This window comes from Castanea sativa, chromosome 8 (genome assembly GCF_040712315.1).
Source record: "Castanea sativa cultivar Marrone di Chiusa Pesio chromosome 8, ASM4071231v1".
NCBI classification, from domain to species: Eukaryota; Viridiplantae; Streptophyta; class Magnoliopsida; order Fagales; family Fagaceae; genus Castanea; species Castanea sativa.
Genome location: NC_134020.1, coordinates 33,001,072 through 33,022,183, shown reverse-complemented (window position 1 = coordinate 33,022,183; position 21,112 = coordinate 33,001,072). Strand labels below are relative to the sequence as shown.

Below are 21,112 nucleotides of genomic sequence, written 5' to 3'. Positions count from 1 at the left end.
AGGTGTATCAGTGGTTGGTTGTGGTGTATCAATGGTTGGACCAGTGTTAGTCTCAGATGGCACTGTGTGAGGTGGAGAAGACTCACAAAAAATGTCATCAGCAAAGTCTTCTCCTTCCAGACCTTCATTCAACCAATCAAACTCCTCCTCTACCTCTACACTACCATCACCATGTCCTGTAGCAGCTCCTACACCACCCCCTGTAGCAGCCCCTGCACCCCCTGCAGCAGCTCCTGCACCAACCCCAGCAACATCAGGAACTTCAACTGCAAGTGGAGCATGACTACTCTCCACATACAGTATGATGGTGTCTCTAAACTCGCACATGGGCACCACATCTTGATCATCTTGTATGAGCCTCAAGTCTTGCTCCAAGTTGCCCCCAGCACCTAAATAATGAACCCTACACGGTTCATCAATCCCCAAGTCCTTACATATACCTTGTATTTCAAAATAACTAAGCCTATCAGGATCCCTATGCACTATTTCAACTTTCCCTTCAAAGTATTCTAAACTAGGGTTCCACACAAAAGTACCCCCATAATGTACCTCAAATTTCACTATTTCATCATCCATCTGCAATAACAAATTACCATTTGACACGTACACAATTAACAATTAAAGAATAGTAAACAATAGACACAAAAGAGTAAACACTTGCATGTTTCTGTTTGGCTTTTGGGATGCAAAACACACATCAGAGGGACCACATTTCTACTTTGCTTTTGTTTCTGTTTTACTAAATAGCAAACACTAAAATTTAAACCAACAGAAACACTAAAATTTTCCATTCGGTCCACTGTGAGACACAATGAACACAACAGACAAAATGCCCATAAACAAACACAACACAAATCCAAACAAAAAGTAACATTACATTAACAAACACAACCAATAATCTCATTACATTACATGTAACATTGACCAGTGATTAATTACTCAAAAAACTATAAAACAACCATAAACCCAAATTAAAAACCCAAACAGTGACTGATTTCTTACTAGAATTTTAGTCCCTCGAACAACCCGTTGCTCGTCTAGGTTTATACTTGCAACGCGAACTCAATATCAAATGCAGAATGGGGTTTTACAAGGGATTTTCGTGTTTCTAAGGCTCGTGAGGAAAAGAATTGTTGGTTCAGATTTTTGATCCGTGTTATGTTCTAATTTGGAATAAAAAGGTGTTTTTCTAACGTTTAAGGATAAGGTGCATAACGGATGAATAACGGATTGAAGCTCAGGTGGACAAAGTATAAATAATTAAACAAAATAAAAACGGGCCTTACCAGACGTGGGTTTACTGCAATTTTCCCTCATATTTGTAACGAACTAACAAACGCGCCAGAGTACTTACAGTCACAAATACAAATAGTTGAAACATTTTGAACCTTCGTTGCTTTTTAAATTTCTACTGTTGTGTGATAATCAGATATTGGGCATTGGCATTTGGCACAGAGAGAGAGAGAGAGCGAGAAGCGCAATCAATTCGTTAATAGCAGAAGACGAATCTCTCAAATCAGTTCCTCTCTGTGTTGCTTTGCTTGCTTGCTTCGTAAGTTTTTATTTGATAATCAACCTACCTATAAATCCTGTTTAATTTAAACCAACTTTGATTTCTGTGAAAAAATTTAGGGTTTTCAAGTGTAAGAACAAGCTCAAGCTTCGTGTTCAAGAGCATTTTGCTTCAGTTCCTGAAACTTTTCGGACTCGGTAATTTTTCTTCTATAATCGAACACCATGCGATTTACATTTCTTAAATTTCTGATATTATTTGCGTAATTTTGTTTTTTTGGTAAAAATATCGTTACATTATGTTAGGTTTTCGGTGAATTTTGACTTTGGTTTTGGTAGCGGTTAGGGTTCAGATTGAGTCTCTGACAATGTTGCAATGGATGGGAGGGTCGAGGCGGAAAGTGGCGAATGTAAGTGTGGCTGTTTCAGATTCAAAGTGTTCAATTAGTTTTTCAAAAATTCATTGTATGATCATGAAATTTATTTTAAGTTTTTAACATTCAAATTGTTGAAAAGCAACTTCAGAGTTTTGTGAAATGATGGTGAATTTGAGTTCTGATATGTGAGGATTTCTGATTTTGTGCATGGTGTTCATTGAATTGTGCTGGAATGGCTAAAAATCCAGTCAAGGAAGTCGACTCAGAAGAGGTATATTGATATGTGTTACATTTGCCCCTTTTGTTTTTTAATTTAAAATTTTCGATACAGTTCTCTTATCAACTGCATGGAAATTCTTTAGCAGAAGCTGAAAAATGAAGTTATAGGGTTATATATGCAAATGCATTTTGCTGTTGGATGATATTTATTTTTAGGTTTTTTTTTTTAATGAATAACTATTTCAAGGGTGGGAAAATAATTTCTGTTTGATGGATGTTATAGGCTAGGGAGCCCGGACACTTCATTTAGGGTGCTGTATTGACCATTTTATGTTATAATTTTTCAAAAATTACTCATGTTGTACTTTTATCCGTACCCATGTCCGTGCTTCCTACTTATAGGATATTGTTAGATACAGAACATCTATATGTTGTGACTCTTATTAATCTTTGAAGGCAAAAGCAATACTTTGAGCAAAGGAAACGACAGCAACAGCAGCAGACAGCTGGGTCAGAGAGCTATGCTGATGGAATGAATGCATGTGGTGAACATCACAAAGAACAGCGGTCACTGGATATTCTTAGTTTGCTTAACTTGTCAACAGTTTCTCAAGAATGCTATTCTGCTTGCCCTAGTGGTAAGTATATTAATATTCTATCAATACCAAAAGTTACTGGCAGATTTTCTTGAGTTTGTTTAAATAATTGAGAATTAAGACTAATGGTGTGATGCTGAAATTTCATAATTATATTTTGTAATTGGATCGGATATTTAATTTTTGAAATTAGACAGATGGAGATGGAACCTATCTAGCAAACGCACATGCACATTGAGCCATCTTTGACTGTCAGAGGCTGGTGACAGGACCGTCTCCATGCCCCTGGAGTCAATTATTGGGCTCCAAGCACTAACTTAACTCTTCATAATAAACCAATTAGCTGACTATTTTTTCACTTTCCAGTTTTTTGTTTTCTTTCTAAAACTTCGGTTGGTAATTTATTATAAAAAAAAAACTTTAGTAACATTTGTACTGTACTGTTTTAATGGACATTTGCTTAGTGCTTCTAATTTTGGTGAATGAGTCAGTTTGATTAAATCTGCTAATGAAATATCTGGAAGGGCAGTAATGTGTTAGCAATATGAATATAGATTCACCAGAGATCTCGGTCTCAGATGCCTTGCCGTATAAGATGTGTTGTAGTTGATGTGTTTTATATGTGCATGTATTTTGTTGCTATTTAGAATATATATGCTTTCTTATCTGTTCTTCTATGTCCTACTGTACAATTATATAAGGAAAAGAAGATCTAGAGGTTAATGCTTCGACAGTGAAGTATAATATCTCAAAGGGTCCACCAACAATCCTTTCCCACACAGTTACTCATCCTGATTCTGTCGGGTTCAAGGAAGCAAGTATGTTCTCTAATGGATCTCCACTACTGTGTGAACTTAGGCATGTTTTCTGACCACTGTTCTCTGGACTTTTCTAAGAGGATATGAGATGTTTAACATATGATGGTTGTGTACGTAAACAGGAAGCCCATCACATTGCCGAGTGGAGACTGAATCTCCAAAGAAGTGAGTGACGAGTGTATGTCCATGTGTTATACATCTTGATACCTATTCAGAACATCTCTCTAAACTCCCCTCAAAAGAGCATTATTTCAACTTATTAACAACTAAAGAGATGTGATTCTCAGTATTATTATAACTACAATGCTTCCAATAGGGCAAGGATTTATTTTCCACATATGTTGTGTGGTTGTACTTGAATTTGTTGCAACTTCTGGAAAGCATATCTGCTTATTTTCATATCATAACATGATTTTATCTGTGAATTGTTTGCTTGAAGAGTGCTTGTTGTTCTCATGAAGAGTTGATGTATTTATTACAGGGTTGGAATTGGTGCCCATAATGATAACAACACCGTTTTCAAGGGAACTGAGTCAAAACATGATCAATGGAAGACAGCTACCGATCAGCGTAAGTAGCAAACATTCATTGGCAATAAGCTTTGAACTCTCTTGCTTCCATGCATTCCCTCTGTGTGTGTGTGTGTGTGTAATGTAATGGTATTTTATTAAGAAAATAGGTTACTTTATGCACACAAAATGAAAACAAAGTAGCCTAATAAGATTTTTAAAAATAATTCAAAAAATTATGCACAAAAGTAAAGTGATTCTTTAAAATCTAGTAGGGAATTGCTATCGGTAAGATCTCACACACCGGACCAATCATACAGAGCTCTAATCATCAAAGATTCCAATTGAGTCAACAAGCTTTTGACATCTTGAAACGTGCTTTTGTTCCATTCCCACTACAGCACCAACCAATCAAATAGAAACCTTTCTTGATGAGATTCTCACAAATAAGAATCCCCCTAGTCTATTTCCCAAACAAAGAAAGAAACCCTCTTTGGAGCCTTGACACACCAAATACTCTTCCAAGGAAAAATGAGTAGTACCTCAGATGGCCTCCTAATACAAACGAACGTCAAACCTACCACTCCTGTTTAGTCTCCCTCTTAGCTTATAACGGCCTCACCCCTAAAGGACATTTTTGTATAAAAGATCGAGAGAAGTCACTGACTCTAATTCCTAGTCATTACAAAAAACCTCTGTGGAACTTGACATTCCAACTCCTCCCATCCCATCCACTAGGCTAACCCAAATGAAGTGAAGTGAGGCATCTTCAACTGCTAAGCAATCATACAGAGCAAGGTACAAATTCTTTTGAGAATGGTTCCCATACCAATGGTCATGCCAAAAACTTACGCGCTTGCCATCTCCCACAGTGGAATGCAAATGTAGAATAAATTTGTCCCATCTTGCCCTAATTTCTTTCCATAAACTACACCCATGGGTCCCTCTAACTGACTTTGAAGTCCACCCACCCTAGTTGTCCCCGTGCCTAGCAGCTATCGCCTGTCGTCATAAAAAGTGTCTTTGTTCCCATAGCACCAAAGCCATTTCCCCAATAGTGCTTTGTCAAAGATTTCTAACTTCCTTACCCCCAATGCACCCTTTGCAAGAGGAAAGTAGATTGTATCCCATCCCACCAATGAGAAATTGAACTTCTGAGGCACCCTACGAAACATTCTTATATAATATCTCCAACCTGTTGACCATGCAGGTGGAAATGGTAACAAGAGAAATATAGTATGTAGGTAAGTTCAAAAGCATGCTTTTTAACAGTGACAATCAGCACTCCACTTTCTCTAGGATAGGGTTCCACACAAATATAGCTTTAAAGGAAGCCTCCAATGACATCCCTAGTTATGTCATCGGCAAACTCCCAACTTTACAACAACGTATATTGGTTAGGACTTCCATGTTGCCCACATTTCCTATAGGGACCATCTCACTCTTACCCATATTTACTTTCAGGCTTGTAACAACCTTGAAACAAGTCAACATCCTTCAGAAACAAAGAATATGTTCAGTTTCCGCATCACAATAAAATTGTATCATCTGCAATTGAAAGATGGGAGATAGAGAGCCTAGTTGTTGTACCCCTACCTCTGTTCTCTTCAACATCCAACTTAAGTCTTCCATATCCAGTATAAACAGCAATGGGGACAATGGATCCCCTTGTCTAAGCTCCCTTGAAAGTGCTTTGTTATATGTGTGACTAAAAAAGTTGAATTTTCATAACTTTTTCCCTTCATCCCTCTCTTAGAGCTATCTGTTCTTGATTTGTTTGGTGATGATGAACTGAACGGCAATGAAGAAGTCCATCCGATGCATGAAGATCATGTTGCATTTTCGGTTGAAGGTATGATGTTGGTTTTGGATATGAAGCCAGGTTTTATATTTTTCAGCTCATAGTGTTCAATATTAGCAAACACAATATATTGGTAGATTATTTGTTAAACAACGTAAACTATTATTTATTACTGCGTATCTTACTCATCAGGTTTGGGTAAAGTGGGAATGGAGACACCAGTCCATTCACCACAACAACCTGGCAGGTAATTCAGATATGACATTTCCAAATCATCATTCTGGATTAGCTTTTTTTGATATTCTATTGACATGTAACATATTTGCTGCCATCTTCCATCCATAAAATTCTAATACCATCATTGTAATTTGGTTTGCACACCATATCGTGATCATAGTGATCAGTACGATGTTGTAATTCTTAAGGCTTCTTTGTGTCTTTGTACATGAAGTAGTCTTTCTTTAATAAAATGATATCAGTAGAATATTTCTCGAACTGAAATGATATACTTATTTTTTTGAAAAAAATTTATGGAATGCTAGGACTAGATATTTATAAATTGATATGCCATTGGAAAGTCAAAATCCCCTCCTACTTAGTGAGTATTTGCTTGTATAGATGAAAAAGTTTTGGAAAACAAACAAGAGTATTCTCATAGTTAGGAACTGAAAATTAGACATTTTTTGAAATAGCTGATTTGTCTTTGTCTAGTTGGTGAAAATTGCTTCAAGGTGTGTCCAATGCTAATGCCTGAGGAATTTGTTTGAACTATTTACTTTTTTTTTTCTAGATCTAAAAGCAATGCCTATTTAAATGCTTCCACCGGTGTTCAAGTTTCTAGTGCTAAGTGCTAAAAGAAAACTCTATGCAAAAACATCCAGTCCATGTTCTTTTGTTACATGCTAAGGGTTGATTATTGGTTTGCGATCCCAATATATTCTTCAGTATTCCTTGTATCTGCTTTAGACTTACTGTTGATTTTGCTGCAAGTGATCTGCTCATGATTGACAATACTTAACCAAAAAAATATCTGGTTCTTTGATTCAGTTCTCTTTTGATGTCTACTTCTGTTGAAAGAAAGGGTCACATTGCTCTTCTTGTTGAAGCTTGCATGTTTGACTTTTCAGTACTGAACTTCATCCTTCATGAGCTTATTGTTTCACTTTCCCATCTTAACTCTTAATGCTTGTTTGATTATAGGTACTTCTCATTTGCTTGTTCACCTTTGAAGGCTGCAAGGCAAGTAGCTATGTCAAAGAACCGTAACTCAATGCTGGGTGACCTTGAAATTGAAATGGTGAGAGCATTATTGAATGCATTCTTATACAAATTAAATTGTTGCATCGCTCTAATTTCTTTAGTTCATGTGCCATATCTATAAGCTTTTCTTAATGCCATAGTTTTTCTTTTGTTGTTTTTATTATATTCTGAGACTAGCCCGGCAATGAAAAAAATTGATTAATTATTTTGACTTGCTGAATGCAGGATACAATGATGCAAGATATCAATATGCCCCTATGTGGCAGTTCTCTGGAGTTTTCATCAGGCATAACACGTTCATATAGCAATCCCAAGCAGAAATCAGTCTCTGCCAGAACTTGGATGCAACATGACAGTCATGATAGTAAAACAAATAGTTTGTTTGATGACAGAAGAATCTTTTATGACCGTGAAAACAACAATGAGGATATATGGGATGGTAGTTTACTATTTACATTTTCTTCCTAAATATTTTATTTCATTTTCTGTGTTCCTGAGGGTTGCTGTGATAGATTGAAACATAATATTTTTCTTCTTTCTTTAAAATTATTTTTATCTTTAAGAAATTTTGGTATATTTCCCCATATCATTGTTAGTTATAAGCTTATAGGTTGATCTGCATCTCCATTCTTCTATTGTCTACTAAAAATAAAAACTGGTGTGATCCTTCTGTTAATTTGCTCTCTCTTTTTTTCGATGTGCATCAGCTAGGTCTTGCTTCCTAGATGACAACTTCCTTGATGAGAGGGAGTATGATGTATCTTGGAAAAACTGGCCACCTGAAACTGAGAGTAATTCTATGGATTTTTTAAAATATGGACACTTGGAGATGTCAGATTACGCTTTTGAAGAATCCCATCTACTGAAGAAAAGGTGTTCTAATAAGACCGATCTTTTGTATTCTCATTTTCAAGAAATGACAATGTATAGCTTATTCATGAAATATCTGTGCAGGGATGCTGCAACAGCAATGGACAGATTCAACATCTTAGGTACTCTGTCTTAGCCGAACCATGAAATAGTACTTCTATTCACATATTGTAATCAAGTTCATGAAATTATAGTGGAGTGGAAATATTCTGTCATTGCTCTGTACATTTTTTAAAAAGAAAAATTGCCAACTGCACTTGCCTAGTGTCATTATTGGTAATAGTTCCTTGGTTCTTTGGAAACCATACCCTGGTCCCTTCAGATTGTGTATCTAGCATGGTAAAGTACTTTTTACTGTAGTGGTTTCTTCTGGAACTTAGGGAATTATTTGTATAACAGTATATATTATTATCCTAAAATTTCGGTCCCTTAGGATTAGAAGGTAGGATTAACCTTGTAACTTTTTCAGGGATCCTGTTTTGCTACAGTTCTATCCTATTTAGACAAGTTTTTTTTTTGGGGGAGAGGAGGGGTGGGGGGGGGGGATTGGGATATGGTTTTGGAATACAGAGAATGTAGGTTCATTTGTTTTAGGGATTTTAAAAAAAAAAAAAAATATATATATATATATATATAGTATTATTATTAGTATTGTGCTTTGCTCACTTCATTTTGGTAATCAGAGTCACCTGCTTCATTTTACAAGCACCAAGCATCAGAAAGTGACATTGACTTCATGATTTCCAGTAGAGCAAGGTAGGCCAATTTTTTTAAGACAGTTTTATAAGTAACTTGCATTGTCTCAAGATTCTGTCTTTGTTTGATGATAGACGGCCAACTTTGGGAAGAAAGTTGGATTTTAGAGATGTAACCAGTCAATCAGATTGGTTTTGCTTTACAACAGAAGATGCAAAAGATAATTTGAGCATCCTGAGGTAATTGCAAGTTGTATCAAAGCCATTTCACATGGTTTTTTCGTAATTTTTTTTTGAACTTTGACATAAATGCTTCATTACCCATTGTATACTTTTGGCAGCGAAGAGTCCTGTTCATCCAGTGCAGGTTATATTCTTTGATTACAAAAAACTTCATTAACTACTCAATATTAGATTGTTTCTATATTCACTATGAATACATTCTTATGGTTTACTGAAGTGATCTTTTTCCCATAATTTATGATAGTGTGGGGTGAAGCAACCAATCATTTAGAATCAAATGCTGCATCAAGACAGAGAAGGAGACCTAGCAATGCTTTCGCTGGCCCTCAAAAAAAATATGATGTGAAGAAAATTTTTGCCAAAGAGACATGGTACAAAGACACGGATGAAATTGGACAAGGAAATGATTTGCGTGGTTCAGGAAAATGTACAAATATGTCAAATCCATCAAAGTCAAAACCATCCCATCACTCTCAAGGAAAATTAGGACAAAATGGATGTTGGTTTTATGAGGATGGATATAATTCAGTTAAAATGAATTCAGGTTTTAGTTCTTTCTCTCGAAATTCAGAGACAAAACTTCCATTCTCTGGCTCCAAGATTTGGATGGAAGATCCTTCTAGTGAGTTGCCTGTCCCTAGATCAGATATTGATGCCATCGCTGAAAAGTTTGCACTTCATGATTCACCTATATCCTCCAAGGTTAAGTTTGGCTCAACCATGCCAGATTTATCTCCTGATTCTAAATTGGAAGGCACGCCTCTGGGTTCCTTGCATCTGGCTGGCTCTCATGTTGAGACACCCTTTCCTGATATATCAGCAGAGGAAAGTGCTAGTAGAGAAGTGGAAAATAAGGCAAAAATCCAGCCAGGCCCCTTCAAAAAATTGGGGCTCATTGAAGAAATTTGCATGGGTAATGGCCTTTTTTCAGAGAATAAAAAGGCAATAGATGGTTCGAGCTCAGGCAACATTGATTGTGGATGCGAGGAAGAGAGAGGTGAATCTCAAGAAGTAGTGCAAAATTTAGAAACATCTTCTCCTGACCATGCAGAGCGGGTGTCATCGTCTTTGTCAATCTCTGAAAAACTTCAAAGCATAGTAGAAGAACAAGAGTACGTTAAATGGACATATAACTGTCTTCTTGTTATTGTTTTTTGTTCCCTTGCCTAAGAGTTCATATATTAAACCTACTAGGCTAAAATGGTTACGTTTGTGGCCAGACATTATGATGGCGATGAAGCTACTCTTCCATGTCAAAATGAGAATAAAGGTGTGTATTTGTTGGACTTTTTCTCATGAACTACCCTTTAAATTTAACAAAATTCTTATTGTATTTTAAGTTCACCATTTCCTTTCTAGGGAATTAATCTATTTTACTTGTAAGTTGCTGCAGAAATACAAGATATTGGGCCTCAGGAAAAGGGGATAGTAAGGAAAACAGAGAGTAACTGTGACAACTCATCTTGTCAGATGATGATGCTTGAAAGCTATGTTCTTCAGCTTCTTTGTGTGCAAAATGTACTGAAGGATGCATTTGCACAGGACACCATGAAGAAGCTATAACACCTTCACTTGTAATAGAATTGGGAATTCTTTTGAAACTCATGGATAAAAAGATCAGAAAGAAACTTTTACTGTTATTTTACCATAGCCCCACAAAATATTTGCACTAATGCCAATTAGAAAAAGCAAAAGCCACATAGTGTGCTGCTATATACATGGCAAAACTTTTAGATTAATTATAGAAAGATAAACTAAACTAACACTAGCGTTTCTAGATGGCAATAGATGCACTTAGGTCAGTCTTCATTTTCCTTTTCTTATGGATTTTTTGGTGCATATTCTTCTTTTCTAAAGGAGGCACTCATCTTCCCATGCAAAGCATCCCTTTGTGAGGATTGCTGAACTTTGTTAACTGACATCTTAACCTATTAACATCTGATTTCTGGAGCGGCTTCAACATGAATTCCTCAGCTCCTTCATCCAGGCACCTGATCAAGTAAATAAAACAGAAGACATAATAAAAATTACAGAACTTAGGGGGAAAAAAAAAAGAAGAAAAAAAGAGTAGAAAAATTAAATGTAGTTTTTAGTGCTAGTGGTTACTTCTTAATTCGAGTTGGGACATTCTCAGATGACACTATCACCACTGGTATATCCTTCATGGTAGGGGATTCCTGCTTACAGAGACAGATTTCTGGTTAGAGTTGTCATTAAGTGCTATAGATACATATATGTCAATAGGAGACCCTCTAATACATCTTATATACTCTGATGCTTTCATGGTATGTTAAGGAATGATTAAATAAGTGATCAATGACGTATATCTTTAGAGACTGGGATTGATGCAATAATGCAATAAAAGACTCATAAACAGAGTTTTGTTACCTTAATTTTTTTAAGTAGTTCATACCCTGTCATCCCTGGCATACAATAATCAGTGATTATCAAGTTTACCTTCGAAGCCTGCAAAGAGATACCTTATGAGTTATACAGTGAAAGGTAAAGGTAATGCGTACAATTATTGATGAGTTTTAATGCAATTATTGCATATAAAAAAAAAAGTTTTAATGCAATTATTGATCTACATTCTTTATGTAGCCATTGGGGTAGCTGAGTCAATGCGCAATTATTGATCTACATTCTTTACGTAACCATTGAGTAGTTGAGGGAGCCCATCTGACTGGGTTAATCCATTGGGTTGGTTGCCACTATTTTGAGCCAGGTTGCGAGGGTTGCAACTTTTAATAATTTGAGAAGTTAAACAGCTTGGGAGAAGCAATGCTTTTACTCTCAAAAACCACCCAAATAGCACAAATCTCTTCACAAAATAAATAAATAAATAAATGAAACACCTATGAACAACAGAGCAAATAATATGCAGTCTCATTAGGTAAATGGTTATTTAAAATGATAATAAAATTACTCTTTTTCCTCGAGTTTAAAGGCTACTTACAATGCTATTGAGGGCGTGTTGCCCATCACCCAGGCCTAACAAATCCAGTGCCTTTTGCCCGTTTTCTGCTGTAGTCACTAAAAGGAAAGAATCCAAATTATATATTAGGCACCAGTACATCATAACGTACGTAAAGCCTCTAAAGTTGAAGGGTTATAGTGAGATGCATTAAAAAATCAGGAAGTGGCCCTTTTGGCCCTAAAAAAAGAAATAAATTATCTAGGTCATGTAATTAGTGCTGAACAATGGAGCACATTAGCTGAGAAATGTGATAAACATGATTAAAGAGTATGGATGTATCCAGCTTTGGGTCTGTAGCTTAAACCCAGAACGTTTTTTTTTTTTCTAAAAAATATAAAAAACTATCTCTCAATGAAACTTTATAAGTAATGATTATCATAAACTCGTTATTACATACTTACGGTAAACACATTGTATTGTCTCATGGACAATTTTAAAGAGTGTATATAAATGTCCAATAATGAATGGATAACAAAATTTTCCCTCCCTGTTACCCTACCATCAAGAGAAAGTTGTTCTCTAAAAAAAATAATAAAAAAACACTTGCAGGGCTTTGGCCCACAAGGTGACAACTGGTCAAGTCTACGGTAAGACACCTGGACATTATGCAGTTGCTTTGAAGGACGTGTCGCCCTTTGGTGTTTCTATTATGAGTGCCAGTGAAAATAGACACATTATATATGGGATCCACATACCTCTAAGGATATTGAGTGATGGTGACCAAGATCAGGAAGATGCACCCCCGAGATGTGAACCATTGACGGTCTCTCCTCGCTCAGACAAGACAACAACTTCCACTCCTTTTTTTCTTCTTTTGTGTTAAGACTTAAGTAGGAATTTAATAAGACTACCATTTTAACCAACTTCTACTACTACTGTTTAAATCATCCTGTAAACTATAAACTGCCTATTGAAATAATAGAACTGAGATTGAAAATAATTATGAGAGAATGACTATTCAGTTACAAACTGACATGAAGAAGACATAACGTTCTATATATAGCACTATGAAAAAAAAAGAAAAAAAAAAAAAGAAAGGAAGGAAAAGAAAATCAAGAAAACCAAGAAAGAGAAAAGGAGAGAGGGGGCATCATATATATATACCTTTACATGAAGAGTTGGTAAGTAGCTTTTCAATGAGTTTGCGGTCCAACAAACTGTCATCAACGGCTAAAACATGTGGTTTCTCATCCCCCATTGCCATTGATGCTGAAGAAAAAGAAGAAGAAGAAGAAGCCATCCTCATATGCCTGTAGGTTGCAATGAGAGCCCCAAAGCTATATATGCCCACAAAACCCTTTAAAGAAAGACAAGAAAAGAGACCGCTTTAACAAACAAAGACAGCAAATAGGGAGAAGAAAAAAACGTTTTCCTGACAAACTCGGCCAAAAAGGGTACGAACCTAGCTACGTGAAAACAATATATTGGGTTGAGGGTGGGGCTGCTATTACAGTGGGGGGGCCCCCTTCTGCTCTTGTAGGTTAACAAAAAAAAAAACACAGAGGGTCTGAGTATTAAGAATAGTAGCACAAGAAAAAGAATAGGAAATGAGTGACAAAATCAAGGTGTCACAGATATTTCGTGATCCTTTTTGGTATTTGGGATACACAAAAAACAACAGTGTCACCTCCTCGTCTTCCTAATCCAAATTCAGATCCCCAGAGCCAGAGAGAGATTCTACAGCTCACCAAAACTATTTCAATTAGTATCTTCTTCTATTTATACACTTCCTTTTTTAGGCTAGGTAGGAGAGGAGCCCCTATTTTATTCTCTGGACAAGATATTGTAGTAGAATCTTGTTTATATTAAATGTTAGAGTTCATTCTTATTGTATGTGGATTAAGGGATTCGTTTTACAAAAATGGTATCTACATAATCTACACGTTACCAAACGTTATCAATGGACAATGGGACCTAAAAAGCTAAGCTAAGACTACTAGCATGGTTTTAAGAAAAACCAGAGGATACCATTGGCTAGGAGCGATCAGATTTTGGATTTTATTCTTCTGGTTGGCCAACTAATTAAACCAAAAAAATAAATGTTCTAAGTAAAGTTACGTGACAAAATCTATTCAATAATTATGATAACTTTTAAGAGAATGTGTAATAAGTAATACTACACATAAAACACAAGGAAGAAAAACAGTTAATTAGACTTAATGATATGTCTTAATTAGTAATTGAACACGTATGTTTATATATAGGCGTGCCTTCATAAAGCATGGCCAAGTTAATTGAATGATTTTATGTGATATAACCTTGTACTGATATTTCTTTTCTATGTAGTAAATGTGGAAGTTTAAGCTTAAAAAATCTACAGATTCATACCATTTTGATATTGAAATTATTAAAAAATCAAAATCAATCCTTTTGTTAAAAGGAGAAAAAATAAACTATTTTCGTAATCCAATTTTCTTCAAACATATTGAAAAGTCAATGAAAATGCAAATGCTCTTATAAAAGGTAGGTAAATCGTATAATTGATATATAACATAATTCTTGTATGTCCAACAAGCGTGTGTGTGAGAGAGATCAGAATAAATCATTTGGATGGGTTTTGACCTTTTTTCATGATCTTAATTGCTTATGCTAGAAAATATTACCTTTTTGGCATAATCTTCTTGTGCAGAAGAATCTGAAGATTTCTATTGATTTTACACTCTGAAATCATAACAAAGACAAAAATGGATTGCATAATCATTTTATTTTATTTTAAAGGGATTGCGTAATCATTTTAATTATTCAAACAAAGGTGTTCAGAAATAAAGTGTAGGGTTGTAATTGAAGTGGGACAAATTTCGAACTCGGCTTGGTTATACAGAAAATTACATTGTTAATAGTAATTTTGGGATTTGGAAGCTATCAATATTTTGTCCAAGTTCATGGTAACAATATTTTATATATTCATATCAATGTAAAGGCTCTCACTACTACACCCTATATATATATATAGACCCTTCATTATTGGTTATTGTTTCTATCTTTCACGACTCTGATACCATGCAAGGGTTGACACTAGTGACTAGACCTTTCTAATCGGTCATTGTTTCTAAATTTGACCCGGCTCGATTACATTACACTATATTCATATCAATGACCGATAATGAAGGGTCCAATAAAACACAAGCTTCATTCCAATGTTTTGCAAAGTTTTTCAAAGTTGACTTTACTACATGTTATTCTTGAGAGACGTGCTATGTCCAATGTCTAAGGACATTCTTTAGCATGACCCTATTTTTATTACACTTTTATAATAAATTTTAAATGATAAATTATTACTGATTCTAATTTACTAATAATAGTTACTAATTATAATAAATTTTAAGTGATAAATTATTACTGATTCTAACTCACTAATAATAGTTAGTAATTATAACAAATTTTAAGTGTTAAATTGTTACTGATTCTAAACTCACTTATAATTTGTTGTGGACATAAAAGTTTTCTATGGTTATTTCGCTAAGATCATAGAGAAATCCTCTACTTTTATCGTGGTGTATGTTGACGATTTAATTGTTACTAGTATTGATTTCTATGCAATTAAAAAACGAAAAACACTTCCTGGCAAAGAATTTCTTGAAGCACTTCCATAGCATTGAGATTGCATGTTCATAATGAGACATCTTGTGTCAAAGCATGTATATATGTTGAACATTCTTAAAGAAGCAAGATACATTGGTGCTAAACAATCTGTTTTTTCCCCCCCTGGAACAGCACCTTCACTTAACTCTCACTATGGGAACTTATTTATTAGTCCCCTCTGTTTAGCATCTAATAAAAGGACGTCTCATGATGATATCTTGAAAATGAGGGAAAGAAATGCAAAACTCACATTTTTTTCTTTTAAAAAAAAAAAAATACTATCATTCTACAAATTTTGGATTTTTTTTTCTGCAATTTTGGGACCTTTTGTTTGTTTAATGGGGGCGTTGAAACCCTTAAAAAAAAAAAATTGGGACATGTGGGGGCCTAAAGCCTTGGCCTTGAATAGGCACTATAAGATTGCAAATGAGAGAATCACACGTTCAGATATTTTGTAGTTTTTTTCTTTTCTTTTTTATCAAACCCATGACAAAATTTTATTAAAGCTTAACTAAAGCCTCCACTAATTTAACCTTAAAACCTGTGTTCACAAGCTTGTTCACTAAAAAAAACTTCTTAAACTTGACTATCTTGTTAATCAAGTTTCAAAATTAAGTGCAAGCTTAACTTAATTATAAACAAACCGAACACAAACAAGATTTTTATAAAGTCAAGCCTAAACAACTAATGACCAAACTTTGTTCATTAGAGTGTAAATAGCAGAAGTAAACAATTTATCTCTTGAATAATTAAATAATTTATCAGAGACTGAATTTTTGATACTGGATACATTTGGTTATGTAACACATTATTCAGTAATCTCTTGGCTTGAAAGAAGGGCAAAGGGTAACCTAGTAGTTTGTTCACAACCAGCTATTTATGGTTCCAAAGGATGTGTCAATAAAAAATAGAGACCAACCCAAACCATTGTACAGGATTCCTTGTTAAAATTTCGTTTCAGAAAATCTGACCAAATCATTATTATACATTTAAAAAAGATTTGAAAAACAGATCAACGAGCTGCAACTGTACATACTAGAGAGAGATGATATGAAGCCAGTCTCGTGGTCTCTAAGAACTTATTAAAGCCAGAATGGGAAAACATTGTAGGTCTACCCAGAACATGGCAATTAGTGAATGGGAAACTCATGGCTTTAAGTTGAAGTAATACCTTCATTTTTTTCCTTCTCAAAAAAAAAAAAAAGTTGAAGTAATACCCAGCCTAGTGCATAATCTCCAGGACTTTACAAAGGGCAACAATGAATTACACTTGTATGATCTCAATCAGCGATTCAGCTGTATAGATTCATCTCCAACCACTGCCAACAAGACCCAGATTATTCCTCTTGTATGTGATGAAAATTCACACAATCTTCTAAATCTCCGAAACTGTTGAAATAAATTAGCCCAATAAGTTGAAAAGTATAGCATACAATATTGGTCAAACTAAACTTTCCACTCAACAAGTGAACAAGTTATTAAAAGATCCCAATGTCATTATTAGAGTTAAACCCATGATCCATACTAAACAGGATATAGATGAGCATAATATTCAAATTAAAGAACTTATGGAATGTGAAATTCTGGAAAATTAATGAAAGACTTGGCAGTTCATAGTTCATACAGACTTGCACATGAGCCTTCGTAAATGGTTTAGAAAATTCCATGCTTTCTAAGAAAGGATTAAACGAACACAATAGAAAAGATTCTTAATTCAATTGCTCTTTTAGACTTCTTAACATTCTAAGTAATAATTAGATATCATCCTTTCATGTAAAATTGTGTTAAGCTGCTCAATGAAAAATTATCACACAATATTTGAGAACTTTAAGAACTTAACTCTTTTGAGTAATTGAATAAAAAATCTAACTATAACTGTTTTCTTTTTAGAGAGAGAGAGAGAAAGATGGGGTGGGGGGGACGCTTGTTGATGGTGAAAAGGCAATACCTAGTTTTACACTCTTTTATGCCTGTCAACAGATATCCGTCTTGCATTCCAATTGACCCGCATGTAATTGCATTTCTTCAACTTGGTTCAACCAGATTTCCTGAAATAAAAGTCCAGCTTACCAACTATAAATACCCTCTCAAAATTAATATTTTCATGAAAAATAATCCTCAATTCTAGTATATCCATAAAGCATTCTTCAAGAAGAAAATGAGAAGCACAAATTGTTATTAGAAAATGTTATCCAAAAAATAGTCATTATAAAAGCAGGACAGCACCAAAAGCGAAAGCCACAAACCTTTTTACCTTCAGCACTAATATGCTTGTATGGGACTTTGTTATGTATTTAGAAATACACAGATGCCACTTTATTATGTGATTTAATAAGTAGTGGAAGTAAAATTCATAAAGAAATATTTTAAGCCAAAGCCATTATAAATCTACATTCAACCTCCATTTCTTTTCATTTCAGGCAGTGCACATTTCAAGTTCTGACCATGGAAGTAAATCATGTCAACCAAAGAAGTATACATTTCACAGTTCAGAATCACCTAGGAACTAAGATGATACACCGGACAATAATATTAAGTCCTATTGAACTTACTAGATCATTCATTTCCTCAGAAAGTGCTTTATCCATCTGATCAAACAGTGCAGTCCACTTTGCTTGATGCATGTAAGGAATTGTACTCATGGGACATTCCACAGTAGATAATTGGTCATTGTCTTTGACAGGTGAGGACTCTTTTGATATCAGAAAAGGAAGTTCTACCTGGATTACATCCTTGACTCTCATCCTACTACGCTTTAGTGCTGCACAAACAAACAGGAAGTTAATTTAAACATAAATATTAAGGTTAACAATTTTCACTAATGTTCATAGAAGCTACAAGAGAGTGATATGCACCTGCAAGGCGCCCTTTGATATTCTGGCAAAGGAGAGCCAACCATTGAGAAGCTAGATTTGCAACTGGGAAGCAAAGATGAAATCCAAATCAGTTTAAGATGTCCTATGCTTTCTGATAATCAGTATTAGAAAAAAAAAATCATAATCTGAAGAAAATCATCTGATATTGGCACTTTATTTGGACTTTATTCACCAAGTAATTTAAGCATAGAGAGAGCGTGGGAATGGACTTGGGGTACAATCAGTCAACAGTCATTGAATAGAGCAATGATTATAGGGTAAGAAAAAGAGAGAAAACTGCAGCTTAAGAGTAATGATTCATTTGAGTCCTAGTTTACATTCTTTATATAGGTTTTGGTCCCCAAGCAGAGGAGAAAGGAGAGATTTAAACTAATGGCCTCCGCTTCATGAGATTTGGTGCCCAGCTGATTGTTCTACCCTTGGGGGTTGTCCTAAATTTAGGAATTAAAACCTTATTAAGAAGGAAACAGGCCAAAATGGCGGGAGTGCAATCCAGAAACCTATCCCAAGTTTGCATAATCTCTAGAATGTAATACTGTGGATTGGAAAGGAATAAGCAGCCCTGTCGATATGCTTGCTAAGATCATGCCAGATCCATTGAATGACTCCTTTCTGGATGCCTAGCTTGGAAATACAAGTAAGCATTCCATTCTTAAAAAGAATCTGACACTAAATGTATTTGTTTTTCCAGCTAGCCCGGTAGAAGCTTTTAGTATAGGGTAAGGCTTCAGTTGACAAGGCAACCTGACTCTAAGCAATTGCAATACTTGAAATAACAAACGATGACTTATGTTAACAGTGGCAATTTTTATGGCCATAGGTGTTTGGTATTTCCTATTACAAAGATTTTTCCATTTCCAACCAGCCTTCACTAAGATAATGATATATGCCTAATGAAAAGTAACAAGCATGAGAACCACTCTATTAATTTTGGTCACAACTTACCTGTGCGATCAAAAGGAGGAACCATTGCTGACTCTTCCTGAGAGCTTGTATTCTCTGATGACACAATTTCATCATTAGAGTTTGCGTTCTCTGAAGTGGTTACAGATGACCATGACTTTACTTCATGTTTGTCAAACCCATCTTCATCTTTTCTCACTACTAAACTCAAATCATCAACCCCTCCCCCGTGTTCTGAATTCATATGCATACGCCTAGTCAGAAACATGGAGCATCCACTGACTTGACTGCCTACTGATACAGTATTTGAACCCTCATTCACATCATTATCACTGATTTCCTCTTTAAATCGGCTTTCCTGCTTGCTTTGAGTATTTTCTAACATCTCACTTCTAACCAAGGCCCAAATAATTGAGTATACCTGTTCACTGTTTCTTAAGCGGCTCATGATCCCAGGATTCAGTTCATCGAGCAATCCACTTGGTGCAGCAACCATACTGAACTTGTCTACCTTTTTAACCTTTGCAACCTTGCTGTTTCTTAAGTGGTTCATGATCCCAGGACTCAGTTCATCGAACAACCCATTTCGCGTAGCAACCTCAGTAAACCTGTTAGTCTGTTCTATCTTTGCAAACTTCATTTTTCTATTGGGCATTTCATTTTTGTGCTTGCTAGCACGCTTGTTTGGTGTTGGTGTGAAAGCAGGTGGAGAGAGGAAACCATTCTGTTTCATCTCTTGCCACAATTTCATAGGGTCCTTTTTCTCCAAAAGAGCATTACAAGTTCCACACCCTGCATTGTCACTGAGCCGGGTTTCAAATTTACAATCCATACACAATTAGCAACGATTTCCTCTATGTTCCTTCTTAAAATTGCACACCAGAAGTTGCGTATAAGCCCTCACTAATCCAAGGCTTCCCGTCTTGTTCGCCAAGGCAAACTTCTTGTGTGTGATTTTTCTGCACTAAGAAGGTTTGAAATGAAAGCACCCAATACCTGCAACACCTCACAGTCTCAAACTACACCCAACTAGTAAAAACAGGAGTACTCAAATTAACAAATGTAAACAAAGTATGAAGGAGAGTATGATACTATTAAAACCAGGATCCAAATTTTCCAAGTTATATAGCTTACTAGCATAGTGACATTTTTTAATAGGTCTCTAATAAATTAGAGATTGTCTTAAAAAATTAAAATTGGGGAAAAATATGAATTCAATCATTTAACCATAATTTTAATTTAATCACTTCACAATTAATCACAAGATGAAAAAAAAAAAAAAAAACCCCAAATAATTTGGCTTCCTTTTCAACAACACACACACACATTAAGAAGATTTCTAAATGACCAATGAAGTAAACAAAGTTGCAATTAGAAATGCATATATTGAATCCAATGTTCCACTTAAACATAATTCACATCCAGTTATTAGCCACCCAATCTAAGATGGACAACATAGTTCATACAAATCAACCATTATATAAACTCTGTGCGCATTAAATCAAAAAATAAAAATAAACAAACAAATACTGGTAAAAATAAAAATAAAACATTTTGATAATTTCCCATGTATATTTAGACCGCAAACAACATTAGCTGAGTTACCCTAAAAACAAAAACGAAAAAAAAAAAAAAGCTGACTGACCTGATGAAGATAACACAATGGTGAATCAGAAGCAGAGATTTGCGAAGAAATTAAGGTAATGAAGAGTTTTAGTATTTGGTTTGGTGGGAGAGTTGTTTAGTCTTTCGACTTTTAAGAATTCAAATCTGATGCACAGACCAGCCATGTACCTTTTTTTTTATACTATGTATGTATGAGATTCCCGCCAATGCTTTTTCATTTTCCCGGGTTTTTATTTTTTTATTTTTTT

At 35.1% G+C, this 21,112-nt stretch overlaps 3 protein-coding genes across 9 annotated transcripts; 1 reads left to right on the top strand and 2 right to left on the bottom strand.

Moving 5' to 3' along the window:
• Positions 1-1,284: 1,284 nt before the first annotated feature.
• LOC142608191 (uncharacterized) lies at positions 1,285-10,572 on the top strand. 3 transcript variants are annotated; one of them, XM_075779908.1, is made up of 20 exons: positions 1,285-1,552; positions 1,633-1,710; positions 1,859-1,922; positions 2,138-2,160; positions 2,565-2,746; positions 3,406-3,522; positions 3,645-3,687; positions 4,004-4,092; positions 5,788-5,883; positions 6,025-6,079; positions 7,033-7,129; positions 7,318-7,531; positions 7,800-7,965; positions 8,047-8,084; positions 8,646-8,718; positions 8,793-8,897; positions 8,999-9,024; positions 9,145-10,012; positions 10,121-10,170; positions 10,294-10,572. In XM_075779908.1, the coding sequence occupies exons 3-20, from the start codon at positions 1,881-1,883 to the stop codon at positions 10,461-10,463; spliced, it is 2,454 nt and encodes an 817-aa protein (XP_075636023.1). In that variant the 5' UTR covers positions 1,285-1,552; positions 1,633-1,710; positions 1,859-1,880; the 3' UTR covers positions 10,464-10,572. The 3 variants fall into 3 exon arrangements, with proteins under 3 accessions (XP_075636023.1, XP_075636024.1, XP_075636025.1); XM_075779909.1 differs by having other exon boundaries at positions 10,095-10,170; XM_075779910.1 differs by lacking the exons at positions 1,285-1,552; positions 1,633-1,710; positions 1,859-1,922; positions 2,138-2,160 and having other exon boundaries at positions 2,716-2,746; positions 3,406-3,562.
• On the bottom strand, positions 10,516-13,173 carry LOC142608192 (two-component response regulator ARR17-like). Of its 2 annotated transcripts, none has more exons than XM_075779912.1 (5): positions 12,982-13,173; positions 11,857-11,924; positions 11,289-11,366; positions 11,007-11,077; positions 10,516-10,891 (listed from the first exon to the last, which is right to left on the bottom strand). In XM_075779912.1, the coding sequence occupies exons 1-5, from the start codon at positions 13,121-13,123 to the stop codon at positions 10,765-10,767; spliced, it is 486 nt and encodes a 161-aa protein (XP_075636027.1). In that variant the 5' UTR covers positions 13,124-13,173; the 3' UTR covers positions 10,516-10,764. The 2 variants fall into 2 exon arrangements, with proteins under 2 accessions (XP_075636027.1, XP_075636026.1); XM_075779911.1 differs by having other exon boundaries at positions 11,857-11,933; positions 12,982-13,168.
• Positions 13,174-16,200: 3,027 nt separating this feature from the next.
• On the bottom strand, positions 16,201-20,999 carry LOC142608015 (uncharacterized). Of its 4 annotated transcripts, none has more exons than XR_012839407.1 (7): positions 20,884-20,999; positions 19,281-20,234; positions 18,315-18,377; positions 18,012-18,220; positions 17,408-17,507; positions 16,677-16,848; positions 16,201-16,630 (listed from the first exon to the last, which is right to left on the bottom strand). XR_012839407.1 is itself a non-coding variant. In XM_075779719.1 (6 exons), the coding sequence occupies exons 2-5, from the start codon at positions 20,068-20,070 to the stop codon at positions 17,433-17,435; spliced, it is 1,137 nt and encodes a 378-aa protein (XP_075635834.1). In that variant the 5' UTR covers positions 20,071-20,234; positions 20,884-20,999; the 3' UTR covers positions 16,339-16,778; positions 17,408-17,432. The 4 variants fall into 4 exon arrangements, 2 of the variants coding, with proteins under 2 accessions (XP_075635834.1, XP_075635835.1); XR_012839408.1 differs by having other exon boundaries at positions 16,339-16,630; positions 16,677-16,778; XM_075779719.1 differs by having other exon boundaries at positions 16,339-16,778.
• Positions 21,000-21,112: the final 113 nt, after the last annotated feature.

Coding starts and splice junctions, on each gene's coding strand:
- LOC142608191 (XM_075779908.1), top strand. CDS start 1,881: ATGTTGCAATGGATGGGAGGGTCGAGGCGGAAAGTGGCGAAT. Junction 2,161..2,564: donor AGGAAGTCGACTCAGAAGAG/GTATATTGATAT, acceptor TAATCTTTGAAG/GCAAAAGCAATACTTTGAGC. Junction 10,013..10,120: donor AGCATAGTAGAAGAACAAGA/GTACGTTAAATG, acceptor GTTTGTGGCCAG/ACATTATGATGGCGATGAAG.
- LOC142608192 (XM_075779911.1), bottom strand. CDS start 13,123: ATGAGGATGGCTTCTTCTTCTTCTTCTTTTTCTTCAGCATCAATGGCA. Junction 11,934..12,981: donor TACCAACTCTTCATGTAAAG/GTATATATATAT, acceptor CTTTCCTTTTAG/TGACTACAGCAGAAAACGGG. Junction 11,078..11,288: donor AACTACTTAAAAAAATTAAG/GTAACAAAACTC, acceptor CTCTGTAAGCAG/GAATCCCCTACCATGAAGGA.
- LOC142608015 (XM_075779719.1), bottom strand. CDS start 20,070: ATGGATTGTAAATTTGAAACCCGGCTCAGTGACAATGCAGGGTGTGGA. Junction 18,378..19,280: donor TCCTCCTTTTGATCGCACAG/GTAAGTTGTGAC, acceptor TTTGCTTCCCAG/TTGCAAATCTAGCTTCTCAA. Junction 18,221..18,314: donor TATCAAAGGGCGCCTTGCAG/GTGCATATCACT, acceptor TTGTTTGTGCAG/CACTAAAGCGTAGTAGGATG.